This window comes from Mustela erminea, chromosome 10 (assembly GCF_009829155.1).
Source record: "Mustela erminea isolate mMusErm1 chromosome 10, mMusErm1.Pri, whole genome shotgun sequence".
Taxonomy (NCBI): Eukaryota; Metazoa; Chordata; class Mammalia; order Carnivora; family Mustelidae; genus Mustela; species Mustela erminea.
This window is the reverse complement of record NC_045623.1, coordinates 68,228,363-68,245,830: the sequence shown is the minus strand read 5'-3', so window position 1 is coordinate 68,245,830 and position 17,468 is coordinate 68,228,363. Positions and strand designations below refer to the sequence as shown.

The window sequence follows — 17,468 nt, the reverse complement described above, 5'->3', positions numbered from 1 at the left end:
CCCCTTAACACTGTTTTTCCTAATCTGATATTGAATCATGAGCAGTTTTCAATGTCATTAATAATTCTTCAAAAATACAATTATTAATGAATAGTAATTCTTCATGTGTGTACTATAATCCATTTAACTCATTTAGTTTTCCTTGTTTTTGTTATAAACCTACAGTAAAATACACAATAAACATCTTTTCGCATATATCTTTGTCACATATTTAATTACCTACTTACATTTGATTCCCAAAATGGGAATTGCTTTCTTCTTTTTTAAATGATTCAAGTGACCTAACAAGCTCCCAAACTTCCCCAGTATCCTTTTTTTTTTTTTTAAATATGTTATTTATTTATTTGACAGAGAGAGAGAGAGGACGCAAGTAGGCAGAAAGGGGGGGTTGAGGGAGGCAGGCTCCCTGCTGAGCACAGAGCCTGATGCGGGGCTCGATCCCAGGACCCCGGGATCATGACCGGAGCCGAAGGCAGAGGCCCAACCCACTGAGCCACCCAGGCGCCCCCCCAGTATCCTTTTAAAGTTTGTGCTGCTTTCCTGACTCGGTCTGATCTCAGGCTTACTAGGTAACGTGGTTGGTGATTGCAGAGGGGTGTGGAGGACCGCAGCTGGCAGCAGCAGGCTGGGGGTAGTTCTGGGCTGCAGGGCAATCACCTGTTGAAGGAGAGTCTTACTCTTTGGTGGGCCCTGAAAGTTAAAGAGAAAGACCTAAACAGTCACTGAACGGGCGGAATGCACTAGCTGGATGCACATCAGGCTAAACCAGCCTAGTTCAGTTTAACACTCTCTGGGCTGTATTCTGTGCTGAGACTGGCTGTGGGGACACGGAGATGAATCCAACACTGAACCTGGCTCACAGGGCTCAAAATCTGATAGAGACATACAAGTAAACAGAAATTGACAATGTAGTTATAAGTGCTTATAAACTGGGAAGCACAAGGATTACTGGGAACATGAAAGAGGTTTTGTGCCTTCTCACACACCTTATGCAGTATATATACTTATACACAAATATTCACTCATTCCTCTTTTTTATTCATTGCACATTTATTGAGCATAAATCCTAGACCAAAGTGGATGGCAGTGGAGTTGGAGAGAAATTTTAGTAATATCAAGAAGTAGAACTTATTAGAGTCAGTAAACAATTGTCCATGACAGAAACACAACTGTAAGGATGACTACTATGCCATTTACAAAGCCAGGAAACGGATATTTTTCTGGCTTCATTTTCCCCCAGTTTTATTGAGGTATAATTGACAAGTAAAATGCCTGATTTTCTTTTTAAGTTTATTTATTTATTTATTTTAGTGATCTCTCCATCCAACATGAGGCTCGAACTCAGGACATTGAGATCAAGAGTTGTATGTTTCTCTAACTGAGCTGGCCAGGTCCCCCACGGCTTTAATTTTTAAGAACAAAAAATTTTATTTTTTTTAAAAGATTTTATTTATTTATTTGACAGAGAGGTTGAGAGAGAGCACAAGTAGGCAGAGAGACAGGCAGAGGGAGAGGGAGAAGCAGGCTCTCTACTGAACAGAGAGCCCAATGCAGGATTCGAACCCGGGACCCTGGAATCATGACTTGAGCTGAAGACAGCTGCTTAACTGACTGAGCCACCCAGGTGCCCAAGAACAAATTTTATTTATTTATTTTTATTTATTTGTTTTTTTAAAGATTTTATTTATTTATTTGAGAGAGAGACAGTGAGAGAGAGCATGAGCGAGGAGAAGGTCAGAGGGAGGAGCAGACTCCCCATGGAGCTGGGAGCCCGATGCGGGACTTGATCTCGGGACTCCGGGATCATGACCTGAGCCGAAGGCAGTCGTCCAACCAACTGAGCCACCCAGGCGCCCAAGAACAAATTTTAAAGGGCAAAGAAAATTTTGATCAGAGTGCAACAGCTTAAACTCACGTAAAGAAACTATTCTTATAATACTGGCTTCCTACAGAATGTGTATGGCATAAAAATGAAAATGGAAAGATCTGCCAGATTAGGAATAAATCGGTATTTCAGAGTCACTGTATTGTTGTGGAAATCAATGCAAAATTGAGAGTGGGGTAACTAAATCAACTGATGGCAGGTAAAAGATTAAAATGAGAAAGATCTATACGAGAGGAGGGGGAAACATAGTGTCAGGAGCAGAGAGCAAACTGGGTAGAAGAGTTGAATGATGGAATAAAATTATAGATAAAATGATTTACAGGAGACTACTATGATCAGGAAGTGGTAGTGATGATAAAGACTGTCTCCTTCAGCAACATATTTGAATACAAGGAGAGAAAGTGTGAAGCAAGAGGAAACTGGTCTTGGGAACAAATGAATCATCTTCATGTAGTAGCTACACCCTGGGTAGCATGATTATTCATAAACAAATGCAGATTTCCTGTGGTGGTAGTGAACCAGGCTTCGAAAGCACTGCTAATGTTAGGCTGCCAAACTAATCTAAATGAAAGTGCCCATTTCTCTAGACTGAAAATTTTTAGCAACAGTAACTTACTCTTACAGCATTTTCTGAATATTGCAAAAAGGACTGTTAGGGCATCAGATGGGAGACTGAAGAAATCTCAAGGTCTACTTCCAGCTTTCCCCTAGGTTGGATGTATTTCACATGTAAAATGGTGGTAGTAGAGTACTTAATTCATAGAGTTGTTATGAAGATGAATTATAGTTTCTCTCTGAGCCCCAGTTTCTCTTGTTATAAAAACGGGATAGTGATTTTTTTCTTTTTCTTTTTTTTTTTTTGGTAACGTGACTCAGAAGTAGGTGGTGAAGGCACACTCTGGATTGTACAGAACAGGAACAGCTCATTGATTGCAAGAGAGCTGTAAGGTTATATTTTCTCTAAGGTGGCTGCTCAATTATTATTTGAAAGTTCCCAGAGACCTTATATAATTTTCTCATTAAGATTTATTATTATTAGGACATAACCTGAAGTAAGGTAAGATTGCCTTATAATTTTTATATACAGAAAAATATACTATCTTTATGCTAAAATCTGCTCTGCAATAGAATATTATAGCATCCAGTGCATTAAGCTCTGTTTTTTTAATCAGCAGAGGGATGTTATATAAATCCATTAGTGAAATTTAGGAAAATTTTACCCAGACCAGGGACGATGAAGAACAATGCACCATCCCCCCCGCTTTTTTTGATGTGCTCATCTTTTGATAAAGATATATTTACACACAGAAATTGAGAGAGAGAACAAAAACAGATGGGAACAAACTTGAATCTAAGAAAGACGGAGAGGGTGTTTTGGAACCAACAATAATTGAAACTAACATTGACTATCTTTTCTGGGCCAGTTCCTTCACATAAATCATCTCCAATTTTCACTACAACGAGCAGGCAGGCATTAGAAAACTCAGGTTCAGAAATGTTATATAACTTACCCAGGGTCATATAGCTAAACATGACAGAGCTGGAATTGATAGTATCAAGAACAGTCTGCCACCAAAGTCCCTGCTCATTCTACTATAGCACTCTGCGACAAAATAATGTACTGTTACTTGGGAAATTTGGGTCCAGAGGATTTGGAGAATTTCTTTCTCTATTTCCCTTCTGACGGTCTTTTTGTTTCCATTGGTTTTGGTTCTGATGTTTGCACTCTAGAGCCTATACGGGATCGAAAATGGGGTATCTGTAAACAGAATGATTCCACAGCCTCCGCTAGGTAACATTTCCTTCCTTCAGATCCTTACCTGGGATTTGACCGGGGTTGGGGTGAAAGAGTAGAGGTATGAGGTGGGGGTGGGGGAGGGGGTAAGTTAGAAAAGATAGGTGTTTTTTTTCTTACCTTTAAGTTGTTTATGGATTTCAGGACAACCCGTTGGCTATTCTCTTGCTCGGCATATTACTATTTTTTTTTTCTTTCTAATTTTGGGGCGGTTTGGGATGAAGGATTTGGTATCTGTAGGAAATTTCTAGATCCAAAAAAAGTTAAGGTCAAAGACAATTCATCTGTTTTGGGGGAGGATTTTGTGTGTGTGTATGGAAAAAAGGTTGTTTCTGGGTCACCCTTTTTACACCCAGACACACCGAGGGGCTTAGAACGGATCCCTCTCGAATCACGAGAGATGAAAACGAGCAGATTCCCTCACCTCCTGGTCTCAGGTGAACGTCCGAGTGACAGAAACGTTCACGTACCTCCTGGAGAGAAGGAAAAGGTGCAAAGGCGCTCACGGCCTGAGGGCTGGGGGTGGGGCTGGCACCCGCCACCGTCTGTGGGAGATCGAGGGGCTTCCGCCTCCCGGGAGGCATTGTCGGAGGCTGGCCGGGGGCCGAGGGCAGCGCAGCGAGCGCCGGGCCCCCGCCAACCCCAGGCCGCGCTCCCCCGCGTTCCCTGCCGCTCGTGCCCGGGCGGCCGCCGCAGTCCCGGCGCCGTAGCCGGGCGTGGGGTCCAGGGGGCGCTGTGGCCCAGCGGCGCCGGCGGCAGGAGCGGCCACGGCGACGCTGGAGGTTTCGCCGAGGATCCCCGCCTGCAGCACCTCCGTCGTCCCGCCGCAGCCTTGCGCCCCCGGCCCGTTTCAGCGGCGCTCCTCCGGGAACCGCGTGGCTGCGGCGGCCCGTGAGCCCGATGAGGCTCGGCGGGCTCTGGGCCTCAGTAGCAGCCGCGACCACAACCCCTTCAGGAGCGGGAGGCTTCGCGGCGGCGCCTGGGGCCGCGCCGGTGCCCTCCGGAGGAGGCTGTCGGCTTAGGGACGACCCCCCCGGCCATGCTGTGGCGGCGGCGGCCCCTGCTCGAGGTGAGTGTGGCGTGACGCGGTCCCGGGCTCGCTGGCTTTCCGCCGCGGGGAAGGGCCCTGGCAGCAGCCCTCGGGCCGGGCGGACGGGGCGTCCTGCTACTGCGGCCGCCTCCCCAACCCCGCGGCTCTGGGCCCTCAACCCTTCGTCTCCGCGTCCCCCGGGAGGCGGGAGGCGCGTGGGGGGCGACTAGGCCCCGCGCCGCCGGGAAGCCCTCGCCGTGGCCTCGGTTCCGTTGCGGCCCGGTGTGTTGGCGGAGGCACTGGCACCGTTCAGGTTGGCCCCGGGCCCGGGCCGAGCGCAGCCTCTTAACCCCGGGCCCAGCACGTACATCCTGGAGGGAGGCTGAGGACGGCTGTTTGCAAACAGCCTTGGCTTCTCCGCGCCCCTTACCGAGTCCCGCAGAGCCCCGGGGGGGAGGGGCGGGAGGGCTGGTGAGAATTGGAGTGCGGAAAGTGCGGGGCCCTGAGAGCCCCCAGTACTCCCGAGTGTCATTCACCGATCTGACTGGGTTGAAAACAACCGTTTGCGTTTTATTTGAGCTGAAATTTCATCACCTGCTGGCGGCTCATCCCTGTCGCTTTCTATTACCTTACATTTTGCCTCTAAGAGTGGTCTGCCTTGGAGAAAGCCCCATCCTAGCTTTGTCCCCATCCTAGTTTCGTGCGGAAATACTCACAATTATAAAAATGTGTTTTTTTTTTTTAAATAGTGGTCTTTCCCCTTCTCCCTAATAAGAGAGTGTAAATATTTTAATGCCTCAGTTCTTGGTACAAAAAGGTTCCACCTAAATAGATCCACGGAACAGATGACAAGAGGATTTTAAAAAGTCGTGCTAACTGTACTAATAAAAGATACCTGATGGAAATGGGACATAGTCTAGATTTTAGAGGTTAAGTGATTTGTTCTGGTATTAGTGTGAAAAAAAGGTAATGATTACAGTTTGATACCTTAAGTCAGGTATTTGGGTGTTTATGGTTTATGATAAATGTGGTTACAGGTTACTCTTGCTTCCCCTATAATGAATGTGAAGATTGTAGGATTAATAAGTACTTCTAAAACTTTTATAATCGTGAATAAAATAAATATGCTTACTGTAGAAAACTTGAAAAGTACAGAAAGATACTGTGTCAACTCAATAAATATTTAATAGTGAGGGAAAAGTCATCCATAATTTTATAATTAGTACATTTTGATGGTCATTTAAAGTTTTAAATGGGCTTGGACTATTGGTGATTTAAAAATTATTTGTGATTATTACTTTAATAATTATTCAAATTATTATGATTTTATTATTCTGTTAGGTTCAGAGTTAACTGTTCCCTTTTACTGTTTAACATCCAGTCATTTGTGTAAGACATATAAAAATGTTTTACTAAATTACATTGTGGTATAGTTGAATTCATCAACTTAAATGGAATAACATAGTTAACTACCTGAAAGACCTCTGACTTAACCTCCTTTGCAGCATGGGAAGCTCCTGAGGTGCAGTATACATTTTTGAGAACTTATTATGTTAGATGTAGTAGCCTTGGATTGTTTTTGTAAGATTTTGCTTAAATATTTATAATTGTAAGAAACTGGCTTGATTAAAAAAATTGGGGGTGAGTAGATTAAATTTCAAAAGTAGTTTAGTTCTTCTCAGTGTGTCTCTGAAGACTGCCATCATTAGAATCAGCTGAGATTGCTTATTAACATATGCAGATTCCTGGTACCTTCAATCATAATTTTTAGGAATAATAGTGGCCCAAGGATTATTTTTAATCAAGCTCCCTGGTTCTTCATCCTATTAAAGTTTGAGAATAAGTTAAAAGTTAACAAACCTTATTAAGCCTAATGACAGTATCTGTTTTCTAACAAAGCTATCAATCTTAAGTGGCAATACATTTTTCATAGCAACAGATAATGGTGTTACAATCATAGAAGGAAAAAGGATATTTCAAGAGATAGCTGATTCAATTAAAATATATTGAGAGCCTTTTCTGGCAGCTGTGGTGTTATAGAAGGATACCTGGCCACTTACCTTGCACTTAATCTCTTCTTGGACTTTGAATTCATTGTCTGTAAAATGTAGATAGATATATACTTACCTTGCAAGACTTTTAGGGTTAATTCAGTTTCGTAATTTGTAGAGGATCTTTATAAAGTTTTAGCTATTAATATTAAGTGTCAGATCCTGTCTTTGGTGTTCTAGGTAACACAAAAATGTGGTCTTTGCTAGCAACTAGCCAGCTGTGGAAGCAGAACATGTTTAACTCTTATAAGGCAGCCATCAGACAAAAGTTGTAATTGAGTAGATCATGCTTGATCTCTCTTTAAGGCTTCTAATGTTTAATCCAATAGCTTGACCTTTAAGAATAATAATAATTTTTATATGTGGTCATTCCCTTCTCTTCCAATTCCTGAATCAGTGTTTTATTCTGTAAGGAGAAAGTTGTATATGTTGCCTGGTAAGCAATAGTTGTATATTAACTTCCTTAGAAAGACAGAATGAATAAAGATGATCCCATTTCTTCTTCGTTGCTAAGCTACCAGTGTTTATACCATTCAGTAAACTTTTTTTTTTTTAAAGATTTTATTTATTTGACAGTGAGATCACAAGCAGGCAGAGAGGCAGACAGAGAGAGAGGGAGAAGCAGGCTCCCCGCTGAGCAGAGAGCCTGATGTGGGGCTCGATCCCAGAACCCTGAGATCATGACCTGAGCCGAAGGCAGTGGCTTAACCCACTGAGCCACCCAGGCGCTCCTACCATTTAGTAAACTTTTATTTGGCACTTGTATGTGCTGGCCATACACGAGTTGCAAGGCACAAATCTTGTTTAGAAAAGATAATTGCCTGGGGGCACCTGGGTGGCTCAATTGTTGGGTGTCAGGTGGGGATCCTGGGATTGAGTCTCTCATCGGGCTCCCTGCTCAGCAAGGGAGCCTACTTCTCCCACTCCTACTCCCCTGCTTGTGTTCCCCGCCTCTGTCGAATAAATAAGTAAAATCTTAAAAAAAAAAAAAGTTAATTGCCTGGATTTTAACTTATTTCTTATGTCCCTAGAGGGATGGTGTGTGTGTGTGTGTGTGTGTGTGTGTGTGTGTGTGTGTGTGGTGTTTTATGGTTGTTAATTGCATGATGTGGTACAGAGAATGGAGTCAGATGTGGGCAGGAATCCTTATTACAATTCTTAGAACAATGGAACATTTAGATCCTGAGTTGCTTCTTATGTAGTAATAATTGAAGTAATAGTTGCCATCACAGAGAAGTAGAACTGGTTCCATGAGATACAAATAATAAAAAGCAATTAGCTCAGGATCTGTCTCTTAGAAGGTGCCCAATAAATGTTCACATCCATTCCTCCTTTAGGGAAAAGCAAAAAAAAAAAAAAAAAAAAAAAAAAAAATTAGGGTTTGGAATTTCTATGAGACTTAAAACATAGTAGCTTTGATTTTTTTTTAGATTTTATTTATTTATTTATTTGATAGAGAGAGAGATCATAAGTAGGCGGAGAGGCAGGCAGAGATGGGGGCAGGAAGCAGGGAGCCTGCTTCCTCCTCTCTCTGCCTGCCTCTCTGCCTACTTGTGGTCTTTGTCTGTCGAATAATAAATAAAATCTTAAAAAAAATTCTTAAAAATTTTTGATAGAAAACAGTTTTGATCATAATTGTTATACATACTTCCCATTTCATTTTTACCGAATACATGAGCTGTTCTCTATGCATAGGGTACACTTATTACATTATTAGAGTTTTATTTGTTTTCCATTACGCATATTCAGACTTTTACATCATTTTTACTTGTGTGTACCTCACTTGCATTAATATAGAGCAACATTTTTAGTGTATAATAATCAGCAAAAGATAAATGGTTGTAGTTTGGAATAGAAATAGTTCATATACTTAGTTTTTAAAAACAATATCCATTTATTAAGCTTCAATTATTTAAAAACTGAAGGGTTTTCAAAACGGAGACTTTTCCTTACAAACTATAGTAGATTAGATCTAGATTTTTATAACCTGTCAGATATGGGATTCAGTTTTATGACCTAGAGGACCATGGACGATTTTCCTATCCCCTTTAAGCCTCAGTTATTCTTCTATGAAATGAAGCCGTTAGTACCTATTTTATAGGATTGTTGTGATGATTAAATGATATAATGTGTAAATCAGAGCTACAGTTCAGTCCCATGAGTCCTGGTAAATCACTGATACCCTGAAAGTGGAAAATATACTACTTGTTTACTTCTGTTTGAGGGAACTTGAAAGATCATTATTAATACAGTTTACAACTAGGAAATAAAATCAACATTGCTTTTGAACTATTAGAGATTGCTAAATTAAGGAGAAACAAAGCTATCAGTAGAGGTAGTATTTTAATGGTGTAATTAGTGGAATGCTTTATGCTTTATAAATGTTATTAAAACAATTAAAAATGCTATTTATAAAATATTTCCTGTTTTACAGATTAAGTGGTACTTAAATTCTTTTTATGTTAACTATTTTACAAATTAAGTGATATTTTAAACTTTTTTCTTTTAATGATTATAAATAGCCCATTTATAGAACTGAACTGTTGGAGAAATGAGAACAGTATATAATGTTTTATACTTATGAAATATTTCTTGACAGCCTTTAATAAAATAAGGTAAAGATAAGGAAATCTCTTTGGACACATTGAAATCACGAAAAAGTTACTGGATTCATATTAGGCAAGGGAAAGGAAAACTTAATGTGTGTTGATGGGTATCTTGAGGCATTTGGGATTTTATATTAGAGAACTATTTGTAAAAATCTTAATTTTTTTCCTATAAATTATCTTTGAGTTGGAAATCCTTACAGTTGTCTAATTAAGCTTAAAAATGCTTTTGTGACTCTAGGCTTTAGTTGATAGTTCTGTGGTGATTTGTCATCTTTTTTCTGATTGTTTATGATAATTTATCCTTAAGGATCTGTGACTTAATATCTATGATGGTAGTTCTGTTCCCTTTTTTTAAATACAGAAGTAGTAAATCCATGCCCTAGGTTTTAAAGATTAATTAAACTTAAATGAAAATTTAGTATCTTTTGAGGGAAGGAGTCTTAAGAATTAAGACCTAAGGAAATGGTAAAAGGAGTCTAGAATTTTCCATTAATTAGGAAAAGTTTGGGTATATTCAGTCCTGGGTTCTCCTGGCTAATTGAAATAATACTAACTTTAGAAAAATAATATTAACTTTAATATTAATTATTATATTATAAATTATTATGCATTATTACAAATAATACTTATATATACTTATATATGGTTAATATACATGAAGTAAATATATATCAGATAAATATACAATTATAAATTATAAATATCACGTGAAGTGAAGAACATATGTATTTCAATTAAATTGAAAATATTAGGCAAGGCTCTTTTTTTTTTTTTAAGAACAGCTTTATAAAAAAAAAATAATAGATATATTTTGGATACCATGCACTTAATCCGTTTAAAGGGTACAGTTCAATGCTGTTAGACTACTCAGAATTATGCAGATATCACCACCATCTAATTTCAGACATTTTCATCACTCCAAAAAGAAATCCCTTCCAATCTACCCAGCCCTAGGCAACTACTAATGTGCTTTTTGCCCTCTATGGATTTACCTGTCTGTTCTGGACATTTCATATAAATGGAATTATAGGATATGTGAGTGGTTTCTTTCTTTTAGCATAATGACTTCAGGGTTTGTCCATGTTGCAGCATATATGAGTACTTCATCTCTTTATTTTATTTTTTTAAAGATTATTTATTTATTTATTTGACAGACAGAGATCACAAGTAGGCAGAGAGACAGGCAGAGATGGGGGGAGCAGGCTTCCTGCTGAGCAGAGAGCCCGACTCAGGGCTGGATCCCAGGACCCTGAGATCATGACCTGAGCCGAAGGCAGAGGCTTTAACCCACTGAGCCACCCAGGTGCCCCTACTTCATCTCTTTATACTGCCAAATGATATTCCATCATATGGATATACCGCATTTTATTTATCCCTTTGTCAGTTTGGGTTATTTTTTTCTCTTTGGTTGTTATGAATAATATTGCTATGAACATTTAACATAAAAGTGTTTTCCTTTGTTTGGGGTACATACCTAGTGTTATATTGCCAGGGTCAAAAGGTGACTGTTCTAATCTTTTTGAGGACCTGCACCATTTTACATTCCCAGCAGCAATGTAGGAGGATTCCAGTTTCTGCACATCCTCACCAACCCTTGTTATTTTCCGTCTTTTTGATTAAAGCCATCCTAGTGGGTGTGAAGTGATAAGTTAAAGCTCTATTTGAGGATTATAACTTTCATTTACAATCATTAGGTAAATTGTGAAGCTTTTACTTGGCAGATGAATTGCCAGATTGTTTGATAATAAGGAGTCTTTTTTGCCTTGAGGATAAAAGATGTGAACTTTCTAGTTTCCTGTTTAGTAAACAGTGAACTCAACAAAACTAGTTAACCACTTTGGGTGGTAATGGGGGTAGTGGTATGGGGATTTCCAACTGGAAGGTTGTCTTTTAAGAACATTTCTTAACAAAAGTCAATTGTAAATGTTAGGTTTAGTTTTCCTTTAATTGCTAAAACATTTCTAAAAAGATAGAGTCCAGTGCATATTTAGCCATTAACATTTCTAATTAGTGAGGTCTGACAGATTTTTAAGGATTGCTGGTACCTCTCTCTGATATGTAATTTTGTATAAATTCAGTTGAGTCATTGTTCTTTATTCTTTTTCCCTCCAAGGATTTTAAGTAATCTCTACACCCAGTGTGGGGCTCACACCTAACACCTCAAGCTTAAGAGTCACATGCTCCACGGACTTAGCCAGCCAAACGCCTCTATTCTTTATTATTATTCATAGTATAGTCTGTTATTGTTTGTTCCCATTTAAGATATTAAAGCTTTTATATGAGGTTTTGTAGGACACAGTTTAAAGTCAGCAGTAATGATTTGCTAACGATTCTAAATTTTTTTTCAAACTAGTTAGGAAATACTGCAGGGAACTATCCTTTGAACAAAGTGCAAGTTTTGAACCTTCATTCTATATACAGTGGATCACCCACAGTATTTTCTCACCTGATTAGGATCACTTTTAGGTCTTTCAGCTGAGTGAGCTAAAAGGATCAGTTTTAGGTCTTTGAACTGAGTGAGCTAAAAGGCCTCACTGGTTTGTTACACGGTCTTTTAGTTGTTTTGAATGTCATAATTTCTGTAGAAAATTAAGAAAAACAGTTTTGGAGCCTTTCGAATTAAGATTAATGAAGAGGTATGCATTTCTGCTTGTAATATGGTTCCTTTTTTTTAATAAAGGTTTTAAAAAGATTTTATTTATTTATTTATTTATAAAGATTTTATTTGACAGAGAGACACAGCGACAGAGGGAACACAAGTAGGGGGAGTGGGAAGGGGAGGAGCTGGCTTCCTGCTGAGCAGGGGGCCTGATGTGGGACTCCATCCCAGGATCCTGGGATCATGACCTGAGCCGAAGGCAGATGGTCAACCACTGAGCCACCCAGGTGCCTCTATTTATTATTATTAGTTTGTTATTTTTTTAAAGATTTTGTTTATCTGACAGAGAGAGCACACACAAGCAGGGGAAGCAGCAGCGGGAGAGGGGAAGAAGCAGGATTTCCACGGAGCCCAGAGCCTAATACGGGGCTTGATCCCAGGACCCTGAGCCAAAGGCAGACATTTAACCAACTGAGCCACGCAGGCGCCCTAAGATTTTATTTTTGAGTAATTGCTACACCCAAGATGGGCCTCAAACTCACAACCCTGAGATCAAGAGTTGCATGCTCTATGGACTGAGCCAGCCAGGTGCTCCTGTAATATGATTTTTTTCTAACCTCTCATGGTTATAATGTTTTAGTTTATCTGCCAGAGTTTGTTTTATTAAAATGAAGAAAAAGTAAATGGTATATGTTTTTGTTATTATATCTAAGCAGAGCCTCGTCTCTCAAAATTCTCTTTACTAAAATAACAAGCAGTTTAAAAATTTTGTGGAAATATTGTCAGGGTTTATGTAAATTTTCGCTTCCATTTCTCATTTTCAATTGAACAAGAGAAACAACACTTAAAAAGTAATTGAAGCAGAATACTACCAGTTTGAGAAAAACCTTAAAACTTAAGAATACGTCATCTAAACATTTTTGTGATTCTGGTGATAAAACTGTCCATAGGTGTTTGGTTTTGTTTTTGTATTTTTTTTTTTAATTTTATTTGAGAGAGAGAGAGAAACAGTGAACATAAGGGGAGATGTTGGGAGTGCGGGGAGATAGAGAAGGGCAGAGGATCCCCTCTGAGCAGGGAGCCTGACTAGCTTGATCCCAGGATCCTGGGATTATGACCTGAGCCACTGAAGGCACATGCTTAACCGACTGAACTACCCAGGCATCTCTGTTTTTGTTTTTAATTAGTAGCTGAAGTAAACTATTTTTTATTTGAAAGATTTTATTTATTTATTTGACAGAGATCACAAGCAGGCAGGAAAAGCAGGCAGAAAGTGAGGAGGAAGCAGGCTCCCTGCTGGACTCGATCCCAGACCCTAGGATCATGACCTGAGCTGAAGGCAGAGGTTTTAACCCACTGAGCCACCCAGGCGCCCCTGAAGTAAACTATTTTTGAGATTATTGTGAGGTCATTCTTGGAAGGTTCTGCTTTATGTCTAAAAAAGAAGGTTGAGTTCTGCGAGGGAGATGCTACTGCAGCTACATCTCTGGGCACCCCGTTCCTGCTCCTGACTCACCACTGTTTCTCCCTCTCACCAAGAACAAGTCTATCAGGAAACTGCACTCCTGCTATAGCCATGGCTTTTAAAGACACTGGGAAGGCCCCTGTGGAACCCGAGGTGGTGATTCATCAAATTAGATCTGATCAGCCACAGCCTAAGTACTTGGAGAACATGTGCGCTGACTTGATCAGAGGTTTAAAGGAAAAGAATCTCAAGGTGAAAGGACCAGTTCTGGTGCCCATCAAGACTCTAAGAATCACTGCAAGAAAAATTTTCTTGTTGTGGTGAAGATTCTAAGATTTGGGATTGTTTTCAGATGAGGATCTACAAGTGACTCATTGATTTGTACAGTCCTTGTGAGATTGTTAGATTACTTTGATCAGTATTGAGCCAGGAGTCAATGTTGAAGTCACTATTGCAGATACTTAAATCAGCCTTTTTAATAAATTATCAGTTGTTAAAAATAAGTAAAAAGCAAGGTTTAGATTCTTTAATCTGGCATAGTCCTTCCTAATTGGTCCCAGCGTCATCGTGCCTTACTTCCTATTTCTCTATACCCCACTATCCTGCCTTTTAAAGATTCCAGGTTTGGGATGCCTAGGTGGCTCAGTCTGTTAAGCACCAGACTCTTGATTTCAGCTCAGGTCTTAATCTCAGAGTCATGAGTTCAAGTCTTGCCTTGGGCTCCACGCTGGGCATGGAGGCCCCCTATCCCACCTGCCAAAAAAGAGATTCCAGGTTTATGGAGTTTTCCTTGATTTCTTTTGCCTTGTATTACTTATTTGTGTAATATAAAGTTTTTGTCCACTCTGTGCTTTCTGGTAGGTATTTCACATATGTTCTTTCTGATTCTTAAAATGACCCTATAATATTCATAGTGTCATGCATGTTTTATAGCTAAGGTAACTGGCATGGAGATTTTTTTTTTTTTTTTAAAGATTTTATTTATTTGAGAGAGAGACAGTGAGAGAGAGCATGAGCGAGGAGAAGGTCAGAGGGAGAAGCAGACTCCCCACGGAGCTGGGAGCCCGATGTGGGACTCGATCCCGGGACTCCGGGATCATGACCTGAGCCGAAGGCAGTCGTCCAACCAACTGAGCCACCCAGGCGTCCCTGGCATGGAGATTTTTATTGACTTTCCTCAGCCTTCCTCCAAGTCTACAGTCTTTTTCATCATGTGACCTTCTCCACGTGTTTTGTATTTGTTTTATCTTAAGATAATCCAGCAGTGTCTGGGTGGCTCAGTTGGTTAAGTGTGGACTCTTAATTTTGGCTCAGGTCATGATCTTAGGGTCCAGAGATCAAGCCCTCAGTTGGGCTCTGTGCTCAGCGGGGAGTCTTCTCGGGGGTTCTCTCTCTCCCTCCGCTCCTCTCCCTGCCTCTCTCTCTCCCTCTTAAAAAAAAAAAAAAAGATATTCTATAGTGCTTTAGGAAGTATTCATATTAGGAGAGCTCAAGTTTAGTTGGTTGACTTTGGTGGCATTTGCCTTTGAAGTATACTACTGGCATGTAGCTTTTTGTATGAGAAAAAAATGTAGGGTATCTGGGTAGCTTGGTCAGCTTGGGGTCTGACTCTTGGTTTCACCTCCAGTGATGATCTTGGGGTCCTGGGATCGAACCCTGCATAAGATTCTCTCTCTTCTCCCTCTGCCCTTCTTCTGTGCTTGCTTGCTCGCTCTCTCAAAAAAAGAATGTGTAAGTGTATTTTGGGAATTTCAGCTTTCATGTATATATTTTTGAAATAGATAACGGATTTGCTATTACTAGAAAAATAGTAATAACTGATCTCTGGGCATCATTTCACTCATCTGAAAATGAGTGGTGGACTAGATGTTAATGCCCCTTCCACATTTAATATTCCATTGAGATTTCCAGGGAACTGAATGAAAAAATAGATGGCGTATGGACAGCTCCAGGCCATGGTGATAGTATCATTAATGAAGAAAGAGAACAGGTGGCAATGGGCTAAGAAAAATAGAAGTAAAACAAGGGACTATAATTTACATAGAAATTTCCCCTGTGGGACGCCTGGGTGCCTCAGTTGGTTAAGCAGCTGCCTTCGGCTCAGGTCATGATCCCAGCGTCCTGGGATCGAGTCCCACGTCGGGCTCCTTGCTCGGCAGGGAGCCTGCTTCTCCCTCTGCCTCTGCCTGCCATTCTGTCTGCCTGTGCTCTCTCTCTCTCCCTCTCTCTGACAAATAAATAAAATCTTAAAAAAAAAAAATTCCCCTGTAATGAGTAAAGAAACTGTATTTCTAAATAAAGACACAGAAACTCTGGGAATTAGCTGGATGAGTAGTTTTAACTGTTGCTTTTTCCCTCCATACCTGTTACCACCATTCTTCTGTCCTTTCTTGTGATAGTTGAGAAAAAAGCATCTAGAGCTGTTTTATGAAAATAACCAGGTCACCAGTAGCACACTTGAAGTAAAGCTTTTGTATTGCTCATAAAGTAAGAATTTGGTAATTAAAATGTGAACCCATTATTGTAGATCTTTAGAGAGTTTGTTGATAAAACAAAGAAAGGCATGCTTTGCATTAAAAAAGAATGAAATGCAGTTTAGTGACAACTTTTATATAGCCTTTCTACCGTCAAGGTATTAGAGATGATTATTTTGACATATAGGTAGATAGGTGATGTTTTGACTATTTGGAAAATTGTTAACCAGCTAGAAAATTGTCATTCTTTTCCTCATTAGCTTCTGGAGACCTTGAACAGTGAATTTTGACTTTGGAACTAAATCGTTCTGAGTTGGAAGCAAGGAAGTATTCTTTAGTCAAATAAGTTTGGGTTTTTCAGTATACTATATCCCTCAGAGTTTATAAATACACTTTAGTATTTTATTTTGTTTTTATTTTTTATATTATTTTTTATTATTTTTATTTTTATTATATTATTTATTTTATATTATTTTTATTTTTTAAAGAGTTTATTTGAGGGGCGCCTGGGTGGCTCAGTGGGTTAGAGCCTCTGTCTTTAGTTCAGGTCATGATTCCAGGGTCCTGGGATCGAGCCCGACATCAGGCTTTTTGCTCAGCAGGGAGCCTCCTTCCCCCTTTTTCTCTCTGTCTACTTGTGATCTCTGTCAAATAAATAAATAAAATCTTAAAAAAAAAAAGACTGTATTTGAGAGGGAGAGAGAGAGCATGAGAGGGGGGAGGGTCAGAGGGAGAAGTAGACTCCCTGCTGAGCAGGGAGCCAGTTGTGGGGGACTCGATCCTTTACTCCAGGATCGTGACCTGAGCTGAAGGCAGACTGAGCCACCCAGGTGCCCCCATTTTAGCGTTTTAAAAATTGAGGAGTTAAAGAAAGTGGTTTAACTTTTTTCAGCAATATATTATCCAGTTTATTGACTGGTGACCCTCTTTTTCCACATAATACTTAGCAGTGTATCTTTTACTGATTTAGGTGAACTTTTATCTGTTTTATAAAGCTTCTCACAATATCCATGACTATTTCAACCCTCAGGTGATAGGCCCTGATTACTTCCTGAAGCACCTCTTCTGTTGTTCGTTACTGATAACTTATTAAAAAAAATTCTTTTATATTTAGCCAAATGCTGTTTTTCTTTAATATCTGTCCTTTTGTTGTTTTGCTTCCTAAAATTACGTAAAATATATAATTACTTTCATCTTAATACCTGAAGATGCCTTTGCTAGCATAGTGTTTGAAAGCTCAGGCTTTGGAATCAGACTGCCTGGGTTCAAAAGAGTTCTACTGCTTTTACTATGTGATCTTGGGTGAGTTACTTAACTTCTCTGTGCCCCAGTTTTCTCATCTGTGAAATGGGAATAGCTGTAATACCTTAGTTAAATGAAATGATTCATAAAAGAGCTAATTATATAGAATGTTGCTTTTGTCCCTTGGGAAGCAGATATTGAGATGGAGTTTGTAGTGTGAGAGATTTTATGGGGAGTAGATAATGCAGTGGAAGAAAAGGGAGTGCAAGCTGAACTGACCTACGAGGGCCTCAATCTGTGATATAAATTAAAAAAACA

General features: G+C 39.8%; 2 protein-coding genes and 1 pseudogene across 5 annotated transcripts in view; 2 read left to right on the top strand and 1 right to left on the bottom strand.

Moving 5' to 3' along the window:
• Positions 1 to 3,875: 3,875 nt before the first annotated feature.
• On the bottom strand, positions 3,876 to 5,242 carry LOC116568208 (translation initiation factor IF-2-like). Its single transcript, XM_032303732.1, has 3 exons — positions 4,967 to 5,242; positions 4,105 to 4,936; positions 3,876 to 3,927 (listed from the first exon to the last, which is right to left on the bottom strand). The coding sequence occupies exons 1-3, from the start codon at positions 5,240 to 5,242 to the stop codon at positions 3,878 to 3,880; spliced, it is 1,158 nt and encodes a 385-aa protein (XP_032159623.1). The 3' UTR covers positions 3,876 to 3,877.
• Positions 4,643 to 17,468, top strand: part of ZFYVE9 (zinc finger FYVE-type containing 9) — a 195,222-nt gene continuing 182,396 nt past the window's right edge. For all 4 annotated transcript variants that reach the window (XM_032303362.1, XM_032303360.1, XM_032303361.1 and 1 more), the window contains exon 1: positions 4,643 to 4,749. The gene's annotated coding sequence lies outside the window, so the exon portion shown is untranslated. The remainder of the gene's footprint in view (positions 4,750 to 17,468) is intronic.
• Positions 13,282 to 14,387, top strand: LOC116567966 (annotated as a pseudogene).